At 39.1% G+C, this 17,132-nt stretch overlaps 2 protein-coding genes across 4 annotated transcripts in view; both read right to left on the reverse strand.

Moving 5' to 3' along the window:
* The window catches only part of LOC101847949 (ceramide kinase), a 35,746-nt gene extending 30,746 nt beyond the window's left edge, over positions 1 to 5,000 (reverse strand). For all 3 annotated transcript variants that reach the window (XR_001184739.2, XM_035969091.1, XM_005095832.3), the window contains exon 1: positions 4,827 to 5,000. The gene's annotated coding sequence lies outside the window, so the exon portion shown is untranslated. The remainder of the gene's footprint in view (positions 1 to 4,826) is intronic.
* A 2,858-nt stretch (positions 5,001 to 7,858) lies between these two features.
* Positions 7,859 to 16,811, reverse strand: LOC101863737 (tartrate-resistant acid phosphatase type 5). The gene is made up of 6 exons (XM_005095813.3): positions 16,757 to 16,811; positions 13,743 to 13,948; positions 13,057 to 13,181; positions 11,929 to 12,126; positions 11,189 to 11,336; positions 7,859 to 10,136 (listed from the first exon to the last, which is right to left on the reverse strand). Exons 1-6 carry the CDS (start codon positions 16,803 to 16,805, stop codon positions 9,885 to 9,887), a joined length of 978 nt encoding a protein of 325 aa, XP_005095870.1. The 5' UTR covers positions 16,806 to 16,811; the 3' UTR covers positions 7,859 to 9,884.
* Positions 16,812 to 17,132: the final 321 nt, after the last annotated feature.

Consider the following 17,132-nt stretch of genomic DNA (forward strand, 5'->3'; position numbering starts at 1 on the left):
CCAAATATTATATCAAAACAAAGGACCTCACTTGCGCCATAACTGTCATTTCTATAGCGCCGTAAAACATCTACTATGCCATGCCACTGACCTATAAAACACTCTTAGAGATAACCCAAGCGATGACGACACTCGTAGCGAGTTTGGCGGTACATTAATATTAATAAGCCGGCACATCTCAAATGTGCTCCTGCCGAATAGTGCCGAAACATAGCCCACAGTAGGCTGTCTAAAAATAAAAACGATAGACCCTACGCTATTCTTTGCCAATATTATGTGAGCCCCGGAGCAATCCAGCAGAGTGCTCAAGTGAATTGTGATTGATTCATTGTTTGTTTTGCCACTATTTTAAGTGACTCTGTAACCGTGAACCTGAGGGAGGTGAACATGACCGTCCTATGAGTTGTGCCTTTGAAAGGTTTTGTACTGGAGTACTGAAAGTTATTACACATACTTGAGCGTTCAGTTCCAATACAGGATGAACGAAATTGATGCTTAGCTAACAAACAAATTTAGTAACTAGAAAACAAAGTGGCAAGTAAAAAGAATGAAAATAAAAGCACGAGGCCCTCCCTCACCAACCCCCTAAAATTATACACCGTCTCATTTACTATGCCCTTGACTACCTTCAGCATGCGTGTGGTTTATAATTCGCTGTGATCACCAGACAAGCCAGAATCACGTGAAATAAGTAAACAAACTCAGTGTAGCCTAATGAGTGTAGGAGAATAAGGGAGCACGGGGGGTATATAAACAGACGGCGAAGGTTGAACCGGCCTTCCGAGCCACGACTAAAACCTAGTCTGAGCAGGGATCGACGCTACTGGTTACTGGTGGGACGACACAGTGGACGGAGCTCCGGACCTGTACGACTCACACTCATCGTTCCTGGCTCGAAACAGTGAGTATTGAAACCAACGTAGATAGACTAACGAGTAGAATCTAGGATTAGATAGCCCTTATCATCTCAATACAAGCTATTTCGGCTTTTATTTGACGTGTGGCGTGGATGCCAGGCGGGATATCGTGATCGTTAAGACCTTAGGCTAAGCTAGACCTAGAATCTAGGACTGGATTTAGATCTAGTTGTTATAGTCCAGATCTAGGGGTTTTTGCAGTGATAGCTAGCAGGTCAAAAATGGCGATGGGCCCGAGTATCAAGTGTGATGTGCTCAAACCGTTTACTGGGGAGGCGGACGTCGAGGCTTGGTTGCAGAAGGCGGAATTGGTGGCTAAACCGACTCACATTGAAGACGTGGCCAGTTTTATCCCATTGTACCTGGAGGAGGGAGCTCTAGCTGTGTATCTAGAGATGAGCGAAGAAGAGAAGGGGAGCGTAAAGCTCATCAAGAAGAACTTGAAGGAAGCGTTTTGCGACAACCAATTCGTTGGTTTCGCAAAACTGCGTGAGACGAGGTGGACCGGGGAAGCGGTGGAGGTCGCCAATGAGTTGGGGAGGGTAGGCAGGACTTGTGGGTTCTCAGGAGAGGGGCTGGAGCAGCTGGTGAAATTGGCTTTTGTCACCGGCTTTCCATACAGCATAGCCTTGGAACTGCAACAGGTGGTAGGGGTGGAGTCGATGAGAGTTGCAGACATTATTGGTAGAGCTAGGGTCCTGGCAGCAAACAAGGGGGCAGTAGTGGGTGGGGGGCTTGCAGCCGCAGCAATAGATCAGGCAAGGGGATACAAAAAATCTGGGGGGCGGGGGATGATGCAGTACAACACCAGTCAGGTAAAGTGTTTCATTTGTGAGGGGGGTCATTTTGCTAGAGAGTGCCCAGAGAATTTAAGCAAGAAAAAGTCACTTGTGTGCTACAGGTGTGGTGGGGAAAGGCATATTGCGGCGTACTGCGAGCAAGCTGGTAAAGGTAGTCGTGGGGGAGGAAGCTCGAGTCCTGGGTGTGACGCAGTGTGCGTTACAGGAGTAAGTAAGAGGGGTCCCAACGATCACAGTCACCGTGCAAGGTCACAGTCGACACGCATTGATAGACACGGGGTGTTCAAACACATCAGGGCTGGGTTGGTCGACAGATGGACCGGAGATGCGGTGCAGGTATCAGCATTTGATGGAAGAGCCGTTGAATGCAAAGGGAGGGCGCAGATTGAGATGGAGGTAGATGGCGAAAAAGTCAGTACAAGGGCAACTGTGATTGATCACATAGTCGGGGGCATAGATGTGCTGATTGGCATGGATGTAATCGGACAGCTAGGAGGGGTGACGGTGGGGCAACACAAGATCCAGTTTGGAAAACGGGTGGCGTGCTTGGTTTTAGGGGTGCCAGCAGGGGAACAAACATGTGCAAGGGTAGAACTGTCATTCATGACAAGGATTTCGATGTAAAGTTTGTTGTTGAGTCGAGACAGATGAGAGAGAGGTCGCAAGAGTCTTCTGGTAGCAAGAAGTTTGTTGTTGAGTTGAGGCAGCAGATGGAGGAAGTCGGTGTGTCTGGTGGGGGGCGGCTGCCGGTGGGGACGCTGTCAAACCCTCAAGGAGACGACAGGAAGTGGATGAGGAGGGGGGAGGGGGCAAGTCGGGAACGGGGGGAGCGGGGTCACAGATTTTCCGGAAGCCCGTCATGGATGAACTGAATCTGAATCGACCGATACTTTCCTCGAACAAGTTGTCGGTTCTGGAGAGGAGGAAGAGGGAGGAGAAGGAGAGGCTGAGACAGAAGTACGCGGAGACAAAGCCCGGCGTAGCACAAGACAGTTCTGAGAACTCCAAGGGAGGAGAGAGCAAGTGGGCCTCTAAAGACGGGAGGGGAGGGGAGGAGGAGGAGGAGTCAGACTGGAAGACAAAGAGAACGGACAGGAAAAAGAAGAGGAAGAGCAGAGATAAAGACAAGAAAAGGAGGAGGAGAGATAGCAGTGACGTTGACGATGGTGAGGAGAAGAAAAAGAAGAAGAATGGCGAAAATGATAAGAAAAAGTTAAAAATAGAAACGGCCAAGTCTCGAGGGATGCCCGATGATGACAGAGGAGACGAGAAAGGAAGGAAAGTTTCGAATGACACCGGTGGTGAAGAGGTTGAAAAAGGTAGAAAAAGTCAGTGGTTGGACGAAGTCGATCTGGAGAAAGAGATAGAGAGAAGGGTGCAGCAGAGGCTGAGGGAGGATACGTAAGCGAGACTGAGGGAGGTTGCGGCGGCCTCTCAAGGTCAGCAGGAAGCTGTCGGGCATGAGCAAAGAGCGACGGACGGACTAGAAATAGCGACAGATGGAGAATTAATCGAAATGTTGGCGGTTGCCGCCCAAGAAGCCCACAAGAAGGCGAGCTGCTGGGATTATACGTTGAGGGCTAGTGTCCAGGATTCCGTAGATGTGCGCGATCTCAGGGGATATAAATCGGAGGAGAAAGGAGAGAGTGAAGAGTGCCGAGAGATTGACAGGCGTTTCCTGCAACGGGCAAGGAGGGCCCCGTTGTCGCAGGACGATTATGTCCTGGGTTAACCGTAACGCAGAGGGGGGAATGGAGGGATAAAGAGAGATTGGTTTGGGACGGGACGTCAGGACTTTCTTGAATATCCTCCCCTTGTTTTGTGTTTAGTATTATCGTGATGGGTTAAACTGGGGTGACTTACGTGTATTCTCTTTATGTGGGGTGTTGGTTTTTATCGTATTGATCAATGAGATCAAGGGGGCGTGTGGTTTATAATTCGCTGTGATCACCAGACAAGCCAGAATCACGTGAAATAAGTAAACAAACTCAGTGTAGCCTAGTGAGTGTAGAAGAATAAGGGAGCACAGGGGGTATATAAACAGACGGCGAAGGTTGAACAGGCCTTCCGAGCCACGACTAAAACCTAGTCTGAGCAGGGATCGACGCTACTGGTGGGTCGACACAGTGGACGGAGCTCCGGACCTGTACGACTCACACTCATGATCGTTCCCCGATCGAAACAGTGAGTATTGAAACCAACGTAGATAGACTAACAAGTAGAATCTAGGATTAGATAGCACTTCATCTCATTACAATGCGATAGCTGAATTATTATTGTGCAGGCCCCCTTTTTAGCCCCACAAGCCGCCCTGCCTCTCTGTCCCTCTGCCTTTGTGTGTGTGTGTGGGTTTGTGTCTTTTCCTGACCCCCATCCCCCGGATTTATGTTCCCTGATATAAAATGAATTTCTGCTTGAGTTTGTGCGCGTTTGTGACCTTCTACTTCTATAATTGCCTGTGTTGGTTCTACAACGAAGTGTAGGCTAAGGCTAGCTTAGATCTAGGCCTATGTCTCGTTGAAAACACGCCAAGTTGGTACCGTAGCTCTAGACTAGATGTTCGTCCAATGAAATTAGTAGAGAGAACAAATTGACCCATTAGACACACATGAATAGAAAGCTAAAGACTAAAGATAGTGTGTTTTCAGACTTGACACCCCTTCACTCTGTGGCAATTGACGCTGCAGTCAATTATTGTCAATTGCCACCGCTTTACTCGTTGGCAATTGACACTACCGTCAATTTGTGTCAATTGCCACCGCATCACTCGGTGGCAATTGATGCTACCGTCTATAAATTATAAAATTATAGAATCTAGATCTAGCTGTTGACACTGTTGAGTGTTGTTTATGTAATAGAATCTACTAGAGATCTAAATTTAGATCTAGATCTAGATATATATCTAGATCTAGATATAGAATCTATATCTAGATCTAGATCTAGATCTAGATTTAGATCTACTTTACTTTTATAACAATCTGGCCTAGACTAACAACTTACTGACAAGAGACCTCTAGATCTAGATCTAGATCCAGATCTAGTTCATAACAGCTAAATAATAGTACATGATTACTGCAAGAATTCTTTGGTAAAAACCGACTAAAGATACCTTTAGGTTTGAAGGACTGGCGGCAGGTCTCAAAGTATTATACCCCTCGTTCAACATACGACACAATCCATTAGGCGAAGCCTTAGCCTTATCTCTATAGGCCTAGATCATCTCCAAACCCCCCAAACTTCCGCGTCAAAGAGAAAGACCATCGACCTTTAAATATCTAGATGAAGAAGCGAGATCAAGATCTAATAGTACGTTTAGCGGAAGTAGCTTGTGGCAGGCATGAGAGAGCGAGCGCGATGTAGTAATAAAAGCTTTGTTTGGACGTACATGTACGTACCAAAAACATTTTGGTCCAAGACTTAGTTCCCGTCCATCGAATCAATCATTGCTCGTATTTCTTCAAGTCCAAATTCAAAGACAGACATTAGCAATCGTGGTTTGCTATTCATTTAATCAGCTCGGATGCTATTTGAAGAAAAAAACTAATTCATCCTGAATTTCTCCCGTTTCGCAGGTGCCAAAAGCATGAAAGATTTTAGGTGTCAACTGTCAAATAAAGAGTCTCTGTATAGTTTAATTACAAACTGAAATGAACGTACATGTATAGGCGTATATTATATTATACACACTTATTTTTCAATTAAGGTATACCAGCTAATATCCAAGTCAAACATGCACTACTTATCAATTTAATGATCAGCTATCTATTTACTTCTATGACAGAACGCCCGAGAAAATAGGCTTTTATATGATCTCGAGTGCTGAAAAAAAAAGCCTCATTCTTGCCAACCATCATCGAGTTTGCGCGTGTGTCGGTTTGGTTGAGCCACAGAATTCTACATTAAGTGTAGAATTCTGTGGGTTGAGCACACGGGTTGAGCACCTTTTGGGAATTCCCCAGCCCCCCACGCCCGCAATCTCCAGTAGCATAATATCAATGGATCAAAAATCGACTTTCGATATTTGGATAGCAAAGCAGCTCTCCTGCAGAAACGAGTTCATCCCAAACAATTAGAAATTATTCGTTTGGTTTTTTCTTAAAGATACATCAATTAATTATTGAAATACATATATGGTAGTAGTACATTAGGAGGAAATAAATTATAACTATTTACCTATCAACTTTAAAGCAACGCACAGAGTACTCCCATGATAACATGATAGTATTGATATCTATCATGTCTAAGTAAAAGAAAGAAAGGGGATTCAATTTTTTATAACATTATAAAGCATTGTGACTGATGTTATATCAAAATGAATATATAATACAGGTATTCAGAGAGTATCAAAGCCATAATAATGTATTTATGAGGTGAATACGTTGTGAGCCAAACTGTTTCGAGTAATTTATGAGCTAAATACCGAACATCATTATCATATCATATTATTGCTTTTCTCACCGTGCAAGGGTATAAGCCATGAACAAACACTTTCCACCTTTCAATTTCTGTGATTCTTCTCCGGGTTCCACATGCATGCGGTCTTCCCCTTGATCCACTAGACTTTACATTACTTCTTATAAAGTTATACAATAAGCGAATCTCGTAAGTTTGTTATTTGAAGACTTTAAATAAAAGGCGATTTCGTTACAAAGGACGATAATGTTTGTGCACAATAATGGCATTGGTCTACATCTTAAGTTTTGTGACGATGGTGTATGAGGCTATTGCAAAGGCCAAATAGAAGATGTAGGCCTACTTGGAAATGCCATTTGCAATGAGTAACCTACATATTGGAATTGGTTCATATTCTGCTCTTTAAGTCTCTCTGAGCACTCCATTTCCAATTTATGACCTAACTGCAAGACCATCTTTCTCATCTTTACAATATGTAGGCCTACTCAATTTCTCTGGTAGTTTTAGTGAGAGTTTTACAGCACTTGCAACATTATATTAGGTCATATAAGTGCTGAAGATTAGAGATGGTACAAGAGAGTAAAAAACACCAAAAAGAAGGAGAGATTAGGACGATGAAAATTTGTTAGGCGAGAAGGAGCAAACCACACCAGGGCACCCGCCAACCATCAACCTCAATTTCCCTCTTTTTGACACGTACTTTCACATTCTAAACACAATGAAATACTGTTTCGATAACTTTACTGGCAGCTAGAACAGCTATCTTCAATAGTTTGATAGGACAAATGTCGGTCACGAAAACAAATTACAATCATTTGCCTGAAACTGTGTGAGAGAGTGAAGGTTTTGATGTGGTGATGTGATTAAGTTGATTAAGTACTTTACCCAGACACTTTCTGGACCTTGAATCCTCTGTGTATGATACAGCCCAATGTTCAAAACAAGTCTTTTTAAAAATAGATCCAATAGCTTTTCAAACTATGGACAACATTTGAAGTATTTAAAGTATGATTTGTGTTATATGTAATTCATTTTGTGAAAGAGCATTCAAGTAGGTGTATTACATTTTGTCCAAAATATTGATCAACCAATAAGTTTTATGGATCACTTTTAGCGTCTGATCAAAGCTATGATCCCTCATGTTTGCTTAATAGGGGTGATATGAATCAGGAAGTATGGTGTCAGGTTTCAAAGTTTCCTGGGAAAGGCCTACCAGATTCCACAGTTTGCTGTGAAACTTTTGAGAGATGTAAGAAATTAGTGGGATATGATATGGGCTCAATGCAGTTTCAACATCATCAAGTTATTTAAGAGCAGGTGTGACCTCTGAATTTAGTGTCCATTTTCAACAATGTTTGAAAGCCTTGAAGTCCTCAAGCTACAACAGTTCAAGAATATCCCAGAATAGATTTGAACCTAGGTCATCCATATATGACAGTCCAGCTTGATTTCAACTAAACAAACTCAAACCCCGTCCCTTGTACGAACATCTGAAAATAATAAGATACATGTATAAAAACTGTGTGATTTTTCAAGGCTTATTAATTTTTTGCTAAAAATCATATTTTGTCATTAGCGGTGAAAACCAAATCATTCATTTCACTACAAATCTGTTCTACTGAACATTCCTGCAAAAAAAAAGATATGAAATGTGCTTTCAACCTAATTCAAGTTTATATTCATAGACTACAAATTAATAGGCTTTAAACAAAACACGAAAAACAACGGTTTAAAAAAGATAATTTATTGCGTAGAAAACAGAACAACAAGAAAAGTATCAAATTCCATTAGATTAGGTTGTGTTGCATACTATGTCATACTTGAGAACAGGAAGTAAATTTACACAAATGTAAAGAGGGTAAAAAGGGTCACACTGCTGAAAAAAAGGTATACCCTGTTTCAATGATGATTGTTCACACAGAAAAATACTTTACTTCAAGTGCCAAGTACAGTATAATGTCTGCAGGATCGGGTCAGGCCGGATAATCAGGCGAGCCAGCGCGCACTTATCGGCTTGAGCAGGCTTTGACCTGTACATTGTCATGTTACGGATTCCTGAGTGGTTCATCACAACAACATGCTACCTAGAATTACATAGGTTTACCTGACAATTTTGGATAAAGAGGAATCCAAATGTTCTTTAGCTCTGTCAAAATCATAAGATCATTCAGAGTCATTATCAAGATATTCAAAGATTGGAATTTGAAAAAGGCGTGTTATGAAACTCCAATTTTTTTTAATGTCAAAGTTTTCAAAACTAGGTACTGAACAGATAGAACTTTGTAATTCTGAGGTGGCAAAGAACTTTCAAAGAGTAAACAGATGATTATCTACCTTGGCAAAAAGTGCTCATTCCAACCTTCCCAGTGCTCCTTTGGAGAAATGGATAACGACTGAAATGCTAAGATGGTAGAAGTCTCAAAATGTCTGCAGCAAAATTCTTTCTTTTGTCAATTTTGTTATTGTAAAGCCTAAGTTAAGTAGAAACTGTTTCTTTGATTTGATACATGCAATTCATTTTGCCATAGTTCTCAGTATCATGATCATATGTAGGCCTACATGTATTCCACACTTTTAAAAGGGAAAACATTTTTTGAAACAAAACTCATAACTTAGAAAAAAAAGTCTCACCTGTAAATATTAATCAAACATCATTCAACAGTTGTTTTGACTTTTGAGTTAGTACACAAATATAACTATAAAAACAATGAAAATTCATTTACATTAAACTATTGAAGCACTAAGAAAGATAACTTCCAGTTAATTATACATGAAAAAATTAATTCCATTGATATCATACATCCCACACAAGAATGCCCTCACTTTGATGTAGCTTTGATAAATGAGTGATACTGGCACATCACAGAGTATCATGTATGCTGGCTTTAATGTTCGACTTCACATCATTTGCTGTTGACAACCTTTACATCTCTTTCCATCAAAGTGAAGTGGTTAAAAGGTAGGGCACAATATAAGAAATATGGTGGAATGTATGCAAGTATTGGAAAATTAATTTTTTTTCAAAGATAATCTTCAGAGCTAGTAGAAAAGTATATAAAGGTTGTACATCCCTGCCAACACAATTTTGATAATTCAGAGGTGGGCTGCTTTAATCATTCCTGTAAATGGCAAACCCAGGCCGAATAGGATGCCATAGTCCAGCAGAAAAATGGAAATATTCCATACAATTCCTCCGAGAGGGAATCAAACTAACATCTTTATGGTGAAACTTTGAAGAACCTAACTATTTCACCACAGATGCTTACTCTACCAGGGTAGTGCAGTTATCTAAACAGGCCTGCAATCAATGAGGCGAGTGTTTTGACCACTGAAGTAACGGTAATACCAATATATAAACAATAATTACACTGCACATCTTCATCTTGATCTCACAACAAAACAAGGGACCAAATCATAAAGAGTCTTATCAATCATTTAGCATTTCCAGCAACTAATCTCAGCAGTAATAGATTCGAAACATGTTGTATGGCACTCATCAATCAAGAGCATTGTGTACATATTTTGATGTTTTATGTAAAAAATGAAATTTGACAGTCAGGGAAAATTTAACATTACAACACAGCCAAAAAGTATAACATACCAGTTGCTCGAAACATCTCACATAATCATGTCAATAGAATAAAATCTGCTCATTTGCAAGATAAAAACAGAATCAACACAGCAAGCTCTTTTTAATGTCTGGACAAAAAAATTGCCAAACACGTTAAATCACAAAAAAACATTATCAGGAGAATTAAAGTTTACGGGGACTGACAACTGTTTTGTAGAGTTGTTTACCATTTGCACCAACAAAGGTCAAAGTCATGTTCTGCACAGTTGTCTCAGCATACAGAAATCCTCCTTTAGTGATGAAGTCTGCATTATGGAACTTCAAAGAGCCAGTGGGTACATCTTCGTAGTGAGCCCGGCTTGGGTCAATGAAGTTTGCCATTCCAGACACAAAGTAGTCTAGGTTGGTTCCTTTGGGGGACTTGATTTGCAGATGCTGAAAATGAAAGGAAAGAAAGATTATTTCTTTGAATAATTGCTGAGACAAAAAGCTACTACACATACTACTTTTGGGAGAGCTTATTTGGGCTACATGTATATATGTCTGTAAGCATTTGAAAGAATTGTTGTACACTGAATGGACAAGTATGCATGAAAAATGCCATTGTGTAAGCTGTCAGATTCTGTATTCTATTTTACTGTAAAGTGCCTAGAGTCAACTGGGAGTGAGCACTATAACAGTGATCTTTATTATTATTGCTATTATTCTTATTATTATAAGAGTTAAGAGCCACAAAACCTTCCCACGGCTGGTTGGCGGGTGCTCTGGTGTGGTTTGCTCCTTCTTTCCAATCAAACATCTATCGTCCTTATCCCCCCTTCTTCTTTCTTACTCTCTTGTAACACCTCTAATGTTCAGCACCTACCTAATTGAGCTGCACCTGCTGTAACTCAAACTAGAACTAAAACTTAAAAAAGCTTCCCAGATTACCAAAGTTCAAAGATTTGTGACAAAGAAATTATGAATCAAGTACTGTACTCCTATACAAATTGAGCTAAGGGTTTACAAATTACACTTTTCAGAGTTCAGAAACTTCAACAAACATCAGTCCACTGTTTCACACTTCCAATTCAAAAACAGTCTGAACATATCCCTGTGGCCTAAAATCCTGTTTCTTTAATTTTAGCACTGAGCCAAGAGCTCTGCTTTAGAGTGGACCAATTTGTGAGTAGTAAGGTATCATGTATTAAAATTACAAATCATAGAATAGCAAAAACATAACAGCACAATGTACTCCAACCATTTCTCATTATCAGCATCATTAACCACAGTAATGATTTGTCTTTTAATTTATCTTGTTTCAGAGAGATTCTTTTGTACCACTAAGCCTCATCTTTAGGCACACAATATTACTTGTATCCAACACCAGACCTGAAAAACAGATAATGAGACCAGGAGAAAAAAATATTGCAAACAAACCAAAGAACAGAGAATGCAGTGTCAGCACTCAAATAGGCAACTGTCAAATGCAAGCCTTCCTATCTCACCTGCAAATTATGGTCATGCCCTGACATGTGCCCATTCACAGAGTATTTCTCCAGCATTGGTTGAAGACGATCCTCTAAACACTTGGTAGGTCCATGCTCAGCGACAGAGAAGACAGGATAGTGCCCAGCGGTGAACAGATAATCAGCTCTGAGGGGAACAGCAAAAAGTAGAGAAATCAGTCCAGAAAAGGTTAGCAAGAGGGGATTATAACAACACAAGTAATACATCGCACTGATAATGATGTAAATTTGAGGACAAGTGATGGTACACTGAAACAGAAGTAGTTTGCAAAGAAAAAAAATACTATGAATAGCATGCGTAGATAGTGTTAACACATATCTTTCATCGTAGACACCCATAAGTGCAGTATGGTATGTCATTGGTTTTTTTCTCTGATGTGGAGAAGCTGTTCTTAAACTTGTGCAAATATGTGCCTCTGTTTATTCCTTCCACTGGCACTTCAACCGTTCTAATTCATTTATCTCTTCACATATATTTACATGAATAACCATGAACACAGAGAGGTCATTATATCATGTACTTTTCTATTGCTTCTCGTTTGTATTGGCTTCAAATGATGTATTTCAAATACTAATTTGCTCAAAATTACTACTGGTTCAGTTTTATGGACGCTGTCAAATTGCGAAACCAAATACTGTCAATAAAACGTATCAATAAACTAAGCAAACAAATAACATATGTGTCAGAAAAGAGACACACATATTCAAGTTGAACTCACTTGCTATTGGCCAGTGTTTGCATTATAAAATCCCACTGTTTCTCTGCAGAGCCTTTGTGGGCTGGGCCAGTTGGCTGCTCGTGAACGTCATCATGAGTGATTCCACACAGAAGAATGGTATCCATCATCACAATGCCTACTTTGTGTCCCATTGAGTCGATGGGGAACTCACGGTAGTAATAGTAAGATGGGTAGTTCCTGACATTGTCAAAGAACAATATTATGAAACAAAAGTTCTGAGCTGACATGGGTTACATCATATAAAGGTGGAAAAGTGAACTGATGTTATTAGTGAAACTGTGATATCTTGGAATATTGTTTACCAACAGCTTAATATTTAAAGCTCTTCCAATCAAAGACAGAACAAAAACATTACCAAAGAGAATAAATGAAGCAAAAATTAGCTAAATCTATAGAAAAGATTACCTTTACTTTGATGCCAAGGGTCAATAGACGTGTGACCACAATAAATATATTGATCATAAATATCTAAGAACTAGCTACCTGCACAACTTAAGCACGACAACCTAGTAGGGCTTTGGGCTTAGACTATCACATATTGCTTTAGACCACCACTACAGTCGCGACTAACTGACAACAGTAGTGTGGCTGTCACTACAACTTTGGAATATATCTCTACTAAAAAAATTAACTTATAAGAAAATAACATTTTATGTCACTGATCCCCTTGGGAAATTTCTTTGGCATTGACATACATAAATATATAAACAAATAAATTAATACACATAGAGATGTATGAATGATACAGAATATCACAAACATAGACAATTCACACGCATAATTTAACACTTTGCAGTCACACAGCCAGCAGAACAAAATACCCCATCTGGTCACCCAGCCAGGAGAGTGACTGTCGGACTTCTCGGGCTGCACCAGGTATGACTGGAACGAATAATTTTCAGCGGCGCATTATTGCGGCAAGTGATCACAAAGTGTTAATTAGGTATTTCAAATATTGAAAAACGAGATGATTGTACTCTCAATATAGTGAATAATTAAAAAAAAATAATGCTTTGATCAATCACTCCTGAATCTATGTACTTTACAAACTATGAAAAATACAAACCTAAAGGGAAAAAGATTCTATCTGTATGGAAAATTACATACCATCTCTCAGAAACATTGGAATACAATATCTGAGCTGTGACATTTCCCCTGTGGTCATGATTTCCGGCCACCAAGTACCAGGGTACTTGCAGTGATTTCGCTGTATACACGGATTCAAAGGTGCGCTGAAAATCATACGAAAATAAAAAAAGATACATACATAATATAAATAGAATCTACTCTTTGATACACATTCTTCAAACATACACAAGTAAAAAAGCATAAACATTTAGTATTTGGTGAAAGCCAATCAAAAACTGAGTTAATAACTAAAACAACAAATTTTGCAATTTTTTTCAAAAGCTGAGGTGGAAAGAAATTATAGGAACTGCACTTGCTTTTTCTGAATATGGATACCTACCTTTTGATTTTTCTTCACTTAAAATACACATTCTGACACCCAAGGGTTTTTATAAAATTATGTTCTAAAACACCATGATTACTAAATGAGAAAGGTTAAAATTTCAGCTTCAAACTGAAAAACAATCTTATACGAATATGAATACTTTCATTGCCTTGGATTTCCCATGTATCTTTGGATGTTTAGAAAAATTATGCCTGAATTCTACTATGGACTCCACAAATTCTATTGCATTGTTACTTCTTGGGTGTAAGATGTTAATGTCACAAGAAGCAAAGCAGTGACCATTAAAAATGCCATCTCTATATAGCATGTTACAACTTACATCAAATCGTATGTCATCGAGTCCCTTCACACCATCATAGTAGAAGTTGTCCCCAAGCTCAAAGATATACTGAGGTCCGAACACCTCAGCAACTTTTCCCATCTCCGCAGCAGTGCTCCGCTCATAGTATGTGGTGTAAGGTTCATAGTCCACACCTCCCATGTCGCCGATGACAAAGAATCGGAGGCTGTCAACAGCATGGCTGTCTGCATTTGTAAATAAAGGTAGATAAGCAAAAATTGAAGTAATTAAGTACTTCCATTTTAAGGGCTGGTGGGGACCCTGAGGTCTATTTTGGCTATTACAAGGCCTAGAGTGCCCATATGTGTTGTGAAACATCAAGAGTTATTGGGGATTTAAAATCAATAGTTCAAAAAGTATATTGGGAATCGGTTGCTATGGAAACGGCGGCCATGTTGGATTTCTTATACCTTTTTCAATCCCATTTTATTCCCTTATTTATTAACAGATTCACCTCTAATTTGGAATGCCAACCGCAAATATGTAGCTCTTCAATTTCGCTTGTTGTATTTTTTATATATGGTTTAGTTTTTATTACATGACACTTACAATTGAGTTGTCGCAAAAAAAAGCGAAAAAAAAGGAAAATTCATCCTTTGTAAGTCCGTAAATCAAAAACTACTCAATAGTAATCAAAAATTCAACAAGACAAAATTTACAACTAGGGGTTGTTGGTATCCTTTGAAAGTTACATTGAAATTGAACAAGAAACAAAGCAGAAAAATTGAATAATGTGTGAAAAAATAGAATTGTGAGAAAACAGCCGATAAAGGTAAGAAAACACTGAAAACATAATAAGCTTTCGCAGAAAAACCTTGAAAAAACAGTTCAAATAAAAAGTATAGCAACTGCTTCATAAAATTAACACAACACATAAATATAAAATAAACAACAACAAGTAAACAATTGAAGTGATTTATAAACACAAAAGTATTTTGCAGAAAGGACACACTTTAAAGCAATAAGTGCTTAACACAGAACATCATTAAATTACACTGTCTGAAAAGAGCAGCTGAAGCAAACAACCAGAGAGCCCTACACAAGGAAGTTCCAAAAACAGGAAATTCAACTCAGGTCCAGTGATGTCCATTGTTAATTATGATAGTATTTTACACCATATGTGTAACAGGACGAAGTGGAATCAGGTGCTCGTCAATTTCTATGCATGTATGAAGTCATTTGTTTCATCTTAAGGCTTGTTCATTTGTTTTTCTTTCAATGAGAAAATTACCCATCTATCTTGGAAAGTAGAGATATTTGGGATTGAAGGAGACGGGGGTCCCCTTATTTCAAAGGTAAAATTAGCGAGAAAATGGCCGCCAAAGGTTGGTGACTTTCAAAGCTTGAAGAGTCCTTGGAGACTGCAAATTTACATATATTTTGTGCCTTTAATCAATGTTTGCCAGTAAAATCCACACAGTAATACGTATGTTTTTAAATTAACATAAAAGGTGTTAATCCAAAACATAAAAATTTGAAATAAAATTAACAAACCAAAATAAAAAAGCTGTTTTCTGTGATTTTTTAAATTATTTCGACGAGTGCCTGATTTCATCATGTTGCCTCACATGTGTCATGACACGGTGGATGCCCGTCAATTTTTGGGTATGTTGAGTTATTTGTATATAATCTATTAAAGCTTGTTCATTAGTCAGTCTTTCAACAAAAAAGTAGGCCTACCTATTCTATCTTGTAAAGATTATTTGCTCCTCAACGAGGTGGGGTCGCCTGGTTAGCAAGAAAATGAAAATGGTTGCCAAAGTTATTGATTTCTATAGCCTGAGAGTCCTTGGAAACTGAAAGTTTACATTTTTGTGCCTTTAATCAACATTTTTCAGTAAACGTGTTTTAAAATGAGGAAAAGTGCAGAGTCAAAAAACGAAAATTCGATAAAAATTGCAAAACCAGCGGAAAAGTGCCGATATCTTTGATTTCATCATTCGAGCACCTGATTTCACCATGATGCCTCACATATATGCTCTCAGACTGAGACATACTGAAAAAGGCAAGACATGTTAAAAACCCAACATACTTTTAAACTTTTCACAATAAGAAAATGCCTTATTGGATGTTATCTGGATGAGAAAGTTATAATTAATGACCTCTCCGAGATCCTTTTATGTAATAAATTCTCATATCACTAAACTGTCACTGACTGCATCATTTGATATGAACAGAGATAGCAATAAAGAATACAAAGGATCATGAAATTACGAGATCATGATAAAATGCCATGATCACCAATGACAATTTATAGGGTATTATATGAGGGGGTTTCGGGGGAGATAGGCCTTTTCTGTCAGAGACATAGAGTACAAAAAGAATGTATTACTTTAGAAAACTCAAATCCAAAATCCTGGACTGGTACACCCTTATAGTCTAGATCCACGACTTATCAAATGAACAGCTTTTCAGCACAAGGAAGTGTATAAAGCTTTCAACTTTCATGATTTTGGACCAGCACTTCAGAGAGGGAAACTGAAATCAATTAACACAGGGGACAGAAAAAGCATAAGACAAGAGTCAGAATATAAATTATAAATACATTTACAATAAAATCTAAAAGATACGCAATGTTTTCATACACATCCTTACTTTTGCAGTTTTATAAATTACATTGAGTTTGAGTGAATGATTTATGGTTTCAGGGTACTCCTGTAACAGGAGTACCGGTATGCCGGTATTCAGAGTAAATCATTCGGATATCTGTCTGGTTTGACCCTCGAGGCTAATCATCCTTTGTGATCTAAGTCCTTGCCTTGTCTGGTCCTGATCGCCTGGTCATGACCATCATTAGGAACTGCTGTAGTTGAGGCTACTGAGTGATTGTTGATTGACCTAAGTAAACGACGGAGTTCCCCTCTAAAGTTCTTTTAACAGCGCTAAATCAACGGTCTTGAACAACAAGAAAGTTAAGTAAAAGACAATGTAATGTAAAAAAAAAAGTAGAGCATAAAATGAAGCTAAACATAAGCCTAAATTATTTTGTTTACCTGAAACAAGGCAACTGATGGCTAACGGTATTATCCAGGTGAATGCCATTTTGGAATGTCACATGACTTTGCTGCCTGTGCATATTTATAGCACAGAGGGATGGTCACGTGATTTTTCAACCTTTGTCAGCTGACTGAAATGGACCGACTCTTCTTAATTAATAATGTTATGTTAATTAATTATCTTGCCAAGCGCTCATCACAAGCCAGCGAAAAACAAGAGCGCGATTGCTCGGATACCAACAAAGACTTTTCGTCATGTTTTATGGAAACACGTTTTTACTTTTGGGGAAATGGGTAAGAGTCAGTTCTCTAGATTGAAATTTGTTTCCTAGGTTGCGCTTAATTCTCACCGGGGCCTTCATTTGCAACCCCC

Source organism: Aplysia californica, unplaced genomic scaffold (genome assembly GCF_000002075.1).
Source record: "Aplysia californica isolate F4 #8 unplaced genomic scaffold, AplCal3.0 scaffold00114, whole genome shotgun sequence".
Classification (NCBI taxonomy): domain Eukaryota; kingdom Metazoa; phylum Mollusca; class Gastropoda; order Aplysiida; family Aplysiidae; genus Aplysia; species Aplysia californica.